General features: G+C 46.4%; 2 protein-coding genes across 2 annotated transcripts in view; one reads left to right on the top strand and one right to left on the bottom strand.

The window, feature by feature from the left end:
* The window catches only part of LOC142198393 (uncharacterized), a 600,588-nt gene that overhangs the window by 180,702 nt on the left and 412,241 nt on the right, over positions 1-7,645 (top strand). Inside the window, exons 11-12 of the mRNA XM_075269419.1 lie at positions 1,745-1,830; positions 3,067-3,145. Of these exons, the coding sequence (XP_075125520.1) occupies positions 1,745-1,830; positions 3,067-3,145 (165 nt within the window). The remainder of the gene's footprint in view (positions 1-1,744; positions 1,831-3,066; positions 3,146-7,645) is intronic.
* Positions 1-7,645, bottom strand: part of LOC142198391 (uncharacterized) — a 617,468-nt gene that overhangs the window by 312,731 nt on the left and 297,092 nt on the right. The window lies entirely within an intron of this gene.

The following is a 7,645-nucleotide window of genomic DNA, read 5'->3' as shown; positions in this document are numbered from 1 at the left end:
AAGAGATATATATATTATATACAGACCCCCGGCCCCCCCCCGGACATCACATGGTAAGAAGAGATATATATATTATATACAGCCCCCCGGCCCCCCCGGACATCACATGGTAAGAGGAGATATATATATTATATACAGACCCCCGGCCCCCCCGGACATCACATGGTAAGAGGAGATATATATATATTATATACAGACCCCCGGCCCCCCCAGACATCACATGGTAAGAGGAGATATATATATTATATACAGACCCCCGGCCCCCCCGGACATCACATGGTAAGAGGAGATATATATATTATATACAGACCCCCGGCCCCCCCAGACATCACATGGTAAGAGGAGATATATATATTATATACAGACCCCCGGCCCCCCGGACATCACATGGTAAGAAGAGATATATATATTATATACAGACCCCCGGCCCCCCCGGACATCACATGGTAAGAGGAGATATATATATATTATATACAGACCCCCGGCCCCCCCGGACATCACATGGTAAGAAGAGATATATATATTATATACAGACCCCCGGCCCCCCCGGACATCACATGGTAAGAGGAGATATATATATTATATACAGACCCCCGGCCCCCCCGGACATCACATGGTAAGAGGAGATATATATATTATATACAGACCCCCGGCCCCCCCGGACATCACATGGTAAGAGGAGATATATATATTATATACAGACCCCCGGCCCCCCCGGACATCACATGGTAAGAGGAGATATATATATTATATACAGACCCCCGGCCCCCCCGGACATCACATGGTAAGAGGAGATATATATATTATATACAGACCCCCGGCCCCCCCGGACATCACATGGTAAGAGGAGATATATATATTATATACAGACCCCCGGCCCCCCCGGACATCACATGGTAAGAGGAGATATATATATTATATACAGACCCCCGGCCCCCTCGGACATCACATGGTTAGTATAGACTATATACACAGTACATACACAGACGTATCTATCGGCTTTGTTCACCCTTTGGATGCCATTACTGTCTTCTCCTCCACCTGTTGTGTTACATAGGACATTGTTCATACAGAGTAATCCAAGAGCAAGACATATATTCTGCCCTGTATAATCTGTGTCATTTGTCGGTGTGTGTAGTGATATGACGGTACTATATGTCTGTTATTTGGGGTCTGAGTTCTCTGTGCGTTGCTCCCCTGACACAGCGGGTTAGTGACCACAGTAACACCCGCCACTATTTGCACCTCCGCACTGATAATGAACCTGCAGCAGATTTTTTTTGGTTTCACTCAATCCTCAAATGTGCCCTGCCAGTACATTTTTCCTATTACATCCCTAAGAGACTGACTGAGGAGGAGAGACCGAGACCTCCACATCATGGGGCTCTATACCTATTACATTTCAGGGTCTTTTGAGGTCCCTGTCTGGGGTAAGTCTCCTCTAGGACCTGCTGGGGAGGTCGGGGATCCCCCTTATTGCTGCCCCGATGATTGAAGAAATCTTCATCTTATTTTGGAGTCTTTATCACCAGCTGATAATGGATTTCCCCGAGGATGGAGTAAAAGTCTCTGTATGACCAGCAGCTCCAGGCCTGGGAGGTCTTTGTGGGGTGGAGAGGATTATCTTGGGGTGTAGCAGATTGTTATTTAGGGTCACCCCATAAGTAACCCTAGAAGTGTCTGATGTATAAACAGATCCCTAGCAGCTCATGTATTCCGTCACTGTGTGTTTGTGTCTCCACAGATGGATCCAGTAGGAGAAATCCCCCCGAGAGATGTCCTCTGTATTCCCAGGACTGCCCGGAGGAGAATGTCCCAGACAGTCAGCAGGTAGATGGCGCTGCTGAGTCCTGGGGTACATCTATATAGGGGGTGGAGCTCCTGTACTCATACATGTACCAGACAGTCAGCAGGTAGATGGCGCTGCTGAGTCCTGGGCACATCTATATAGAGGGGTGGAGCTCGCCGCTCCTGTACTCATACATGTACCAGACAGTCAGCAGGTAGATGGCGCTGCTGAGTCCTGGGGTACATTTATATAGGGGGTGGAGCTCACCGCTCCTGCACTCATACATGTACCAGACAGTCAGCAGGTAGGGGGCGCTGCTGAGTCCTGGGCACATCTATATAGGGGGGTGGAGCTCACCACTCCTGCACTCATACATGTACCAGACAGTCAGCAGGTAGATGGCGCTGTAGGCCTCCCCTCACTGCATTGTCGTATAGTAATGGATAAGGATATAACTATAATGTAGTCGTGTCTCGCGCAGGCTGTAGAACAGGCTCTCACTTGCAGAATACTGTCACTTATACTTACATGATTCAGCGATACATCGGTATCAGTAGCAGTAGAAATCTCTCATGAGACATTCCCCTTCTCAGCATGTTATAGCTATACTTCATACAGACACGTGTGCTTTAAGCAGTTCGCTATGGGCAGACTCTTCTGAGAATAATCCAGGGGCAAAGTAGTTTAGCAAACTTTGTTCTGTAGCTGAACAGCCTGGAATGACCCCGGTAGGAAGGCCCATGGTTTGGGGATACTGGATAGTACCCAGCTCTTCCTGGTACCCCTGGTGGCGGTGGGTAGTGGCATAATAATGAGGAGATAGAGTAGTGACTAATACTAAACCCCTCAATCAGACAACAGACATTACTAACCAGTAGTTATATCATAAATACAAACCGCACTGAAACATCTATTACTGAGATAAAACACCCCACAAAAACAAACAAGAATAAAACAAAAAAAAAAACCTACACAGGTATTGTCACTTCTCCTTTGTCCAGAACCTTCTCCTCTCACACAGGAAATCATTTGTTACAGGATTACATCAGATGGTAGAGGTTACTAGAGGTCATTGACCAGTGAACTATAGTAACCCTTTGTGGCGCATCTCAGGGGCTGTGTGTTGGAATGCAGGGACTCCTTTGGCAACTGAAGGGGTTCATGCACTTGTAATAAAGGGTCTCTCCGGAGTAGTTACCTACCTGTCCCATGGGGCCGAACCAGTCACAGGATCACCTACTGAAGGCAAACATGGCGGATGTTTCTTCCCTGTTTAGGGTGAAGATCTGATGGATATTAAGGTTGAGGTTAAAGAAGAAGCAGAAGAGGAGACGGATTACTGGACTGATCAGCAGTGTAAGGAGCGGAGACTTTCTCCTCTAGATACTACGACTCCCATCATCTCCTCATCACATGGCAATCTATCCCATCACTGTGTGTTTCCTACAGATGGAGCCATTGCCAGAAATCAGGGAGAAGATGTGACTGATATTAAAGCGGAGGCTGAAGAAGAGAGGATGAGGGGCCATCACCTGTGTAAGAGGGAAGTGGAGGAGGAGATTCCAGGAGGTGTTACCACAGGTACGGGGTCATGAATGGAGAAGGAGAAGTCACAGGTTTCTTAAGGTTGGGTTCCTATCAGTGGCGTAACTACCACGGAGGTAGCAGAGGCAGCTGCCACAGGGCCCGGGACATTAGGGGCCCGGTGACAGCTGCTACCGCTGCTATCATTATTCTCGGAGGTCTTTTCGGACCCCCGAGTATACTGGGTAAGACTGAGGGAGGTCTCAGGGTTCTGAACCTTCTTTACTATTATTGGGCTGTCCACCTCCGTTGCATCTCTTTTTGGGCTGCTTCACGAGCATTTACTAGGTGGGTTGAAATTGAAAAATTGTGGTTGGCCCCTATCCACCCTAATTCCTTTCTATGGTCTCGCTCCCCCCCAGTTTCGACTGTCGCCCTCTTAGGTCCCATCCAATTTACTAGATCCATTTGGGCTACTTGTAGCAGGTTGTTCCCACTTGCTTCACCTTGCTCCTCCATGGTGTCTTTCCTGTACAACCCGCTCCTCCCGGAGATGCTGGGGTCTCACATGGTTCGCTCTTAGGGTGGTTTCGGTTTGTTCCATGTAGCGGACCTTATTGACCCCTTTTGCTTGGAACTCAGACCCTTTGATTATTTAATCTCTTCCCTGGACATGCCTGGTTCAGAGTGCTTCCACTATCAACAGATTGCACATTTTCTATGTTTGGGGGCCTATGGGTCTCCGTCCCCACTGGTTTTTAGAGGCTGTGCCGTGCGGGCATCTCTACTAAAGGTCTGATTTCAGACATTTACCGGCTGTTATCCTCTCCGGAGGGACGATCTCCCCTGATCCACAGATATATGACTCGTTGGTCCTCTGATCTAGGAAGGCAGATTTCTCTACCAAATAAATGTTCCACCCATATTTCCTACCGTGAGACCCAATTTAAAATTCTGCTTCACTGGTATCATACTCCGGCCCTCCTCCATACCTTAAATCCCAGAATTTCCCCTACCTGCTGGAGGTTTTTGTCTGCCCCGGGAACTCTTTTCCACATCTTATGGGATTCCTCCCTGATTCGCCCATTTTGGTTGGAGGTCCAGACTATGGATAACTGATGTTTTTTCCCTTATAATGCCTTTAGACCCTATGGTATACCCCCTTAATCTCCCCCCTCGCTCCCTGAGCAAACGTCCCTCTATCTTATTTTTGTATATCTGTACTGCAGTTAAATCCCTTATAGCCGGCCATTGGAAGTCTACCAGCCACCTCCGATTCCCTTCCTTTCACATTAAAGATGTTAGATGCTTGGAATACCTCACAGCTTCTCTAAACAATACAGTTGAGAAGTTTCGAGCGGTTTGAGCACCCCGGGACTCGTAATGTGCTACCCGCGGTCTCTGATTCCCTTCCTTCCTCTTTCTCTCCTCCCTCCTTGTGTCTCCCTGTCTTTGTCTCTTGTCAATGTTTCCTTTTTGCATTCTTATTGCAGTTTTGTATTACAACTTTGTTTCTGTTGCTCTAATATGTGTTTTACCCGCCGTTTGCGGCCCTGGCAGTCATCTTTACTCTGGTTTGTTTGTTTACTGGTTATTTGAAAATTCCCTTTTTTCCCTTATATAGTACAAAAACGCACAAAGTCGTATCAAACACCTCATATTTGGTGTTGCCATGTCCGTAACAAACATTACAGTAAAACTAAACCATTCATTAACCCACGCACTAAACGTCCGGGAAAAAAACAGGAATAAAAATGCTGGAAGTCACAATTCTTTCCATCTTGTCTCAGATTTTTTGGAAAAATAGTGATCAACCAGTCGTTTATAACCCACAATGGTACCAATAGAAAGTAGATCTTCTCCCACAAAAAATGTGACCCCGTTTTCGAATCTACACCCCTGAAGGATTTATCCAGAAGTACAGAGAGCATTTTTAACCCCCAAGTGTTGCAATAACTTATTATCCAGAAATGAATACGCAGCTGATGGTGGAAGGTGACAATGACCATTTTTCCAGGAATCTGTCATTTCAGTGCATAATAGGTTGTACCCTACTTGTATCAGAGATGAAGGCTCTAAAAGCTGTTGTGTCCAGGATACCCGCTTACCAGTTTTTGGAGTGTGTCTCTCTGCTTGACATAAGTTGGGCACAACATATCAGGCACTGAAATGGCGAATCTCTGGAAAAATCAGCTGCGCATTCATTTCTGGAAATTAAATTAATGCAATGCTCAAGGGTTAAAAATGCTCGCTACACCGCCTGCTAAATCCCTTCAGTAGTTTCCAAAATGGAGTGACATGTCTGTGGATTCCACTTTACTGGCATCGCTGCAAATGTGGCATGACGTCCAAAAACCAAACTGTGCTCCCTCCCTTCTGTGCTCGGCTGTGCCCTAATATCAGTGTATACCACATATGACATTCAGACTGTTAGCCTGGATACACAAGTGACATACATGCAGTTTGAGCACACAGCAGGACACAGATGTGAAGGAGAGCTGTGCGGCTTTTGGACGGCAGATTTAGTTGGATGTTTTTGGCACCATGTAACATTTGCAAAGACCCTAAAACTGCCCCTACAAACTTAGGTCACATCTTGGGAATTTCCAGATTACTGGCACCTCCAGGGCTCTGCAAAAAAGACATGGCTAAGGCCCCACAGGATATCCTGCAGCTAACAAGTGCTGCGGGAAAAACCATAGCGGCACCCCATCGCAAGTACCCCAGTGCTGTGAGAGAACTCTTCGGCGCTGCCTCCATCTTCTTCAGGAACGGCCTCTTTATGCGTCGTCTTCCGGTGCTGGGGATCAAACTTCTAGGCCTCGGGCAGAGCTGACTGCGCATGCCCTCGACCACATAAAAAATGGCCGTTTACACAGTAAGTAAGCAACCATTTTCTTGTGGCCTCTGGGCATGTGCAGTCGGCTCTGCCCGAGGCCTGCTGGCAGAACCGATTGCACATGCGTAGAAGATTGAAATCCAGGCCGGAAGACGACACGTAGAGGCTGGTTCCTGAAGAAGATGGAGGCGGCGCTGGAGAGTTCTCTTGCAGCATTGAGGACGTCCCCAGTACTGTTTGAGCTCTGGGGCCCGTCCCCAATGCTGCGAGAGAACTCATTTGCATAAAGATAGAAAACGAAATATCTACTGAACGGCAGTGCAGAGAAGACATCTAAAGGTAGGAGAAGAATAGCCTTTCTTAAGGGTATACCTACGTGTTAGAAAAAAAGGGATTTTAATGATGGGATCCCTTTAAACTTAAAGGGGTTGTCCAAGATCAGACCAAAACAACTACATCAAAAAATACATGTGTGTTTCCAAAAAAGTTGTGTGAAAAGAAAATCATAAGTTCTGTTTTTAACCTTACAGAAAATCCCAGTGCGATCTCTGAGGGAAACGTCATGTTATCAGATGAAGATATGATGGAGCGTTCCTCCGGAGAAAACCTCATTACCCCTAATGTACATCCAGGACGTCACAGTACAGATTCATCATATAATCCCCCCAATCATCAGGAACCTTCTGACCAACCACAGATTGTGACTACGAGTAACAGCCAGAAAGAGGGAAAAAAATATCAATGTGGGGTATGTGGAAAAGAGTTTACTCACCGACCAAGTCTTTATGTGCACAGGAGAATTCACACAGGAGAGAAGCCATATTCATGTGCAGAATGTGGCAAATGTTTCATTCAGAAATCGCATCTCGTGACACATGAGAAAAGTCACACAGGAGAGAAGCCATACTCATGTCCTGAATGTGGAAAGTGTTTTTCACGTAAATCAAATCTTATTAAACATGAGACAAGTCACACTGGAGAGAAGCCGAAAACATTTTACAAGGAACTTAATAGAATTCACAGCAGGAATAAACCTGTTCGGAACGTGCAAGAGTTGTCTACGAGCGAAAACACCACATCGGAATATTCAGAGTTACTACAGAGGATCTGTCCGCTCTCCTGACGTCTCTTCTACCAATAACAACTCTGGAGCGTCTCTGTCCGTTCCTCTGTTATTTCTATTGGAAATGTATGAATTAATTGACAAGGGGGTGTAAGTGCCTCAACTATTCTCTTGTCCAATCCCTCGGTGCTATGCACTGGTCTCTTGATCCATTTGAGTCTGTTCCCTACACTTGGAGTTCTAGAGGTAGCAACCTGGCGGTTCCCTATAGCAATGATCAGATCCCGGTACAGGAGTTGAAGCGTGAACACGAACCATACCAAATGGGGGACATAGTGGGTACAAACCTGCTGTACACTACAGACAGTAGATATTAATGGTGGTGGGAGCCTCCAGTAGACCTCCTAACGATGAATGAATAACCCCTAAT

Source organism: Leptodactylus fuscus, chromosome 3 (assembly GCF_031893055.1).
Source record: "Leptodactylus fuscus isolate aLepFus1 chromosome 3, aLepFus1.hap2, whole genome shotgun sequence".
In the NCBI taxonomy this organism is placed as follows: domain Eukaryota; kingdom Metazoa; phylum Chordata; class Amphibia; order Anura; family Leptodactylidae; genus Leptodactylus; species Leptodactylus fuscus.
The sequence above is the reverse complement of the archived record's forward strand: the minus strand, read 5'-3'. Positions and strand labels throughout refer to the sequence as shown.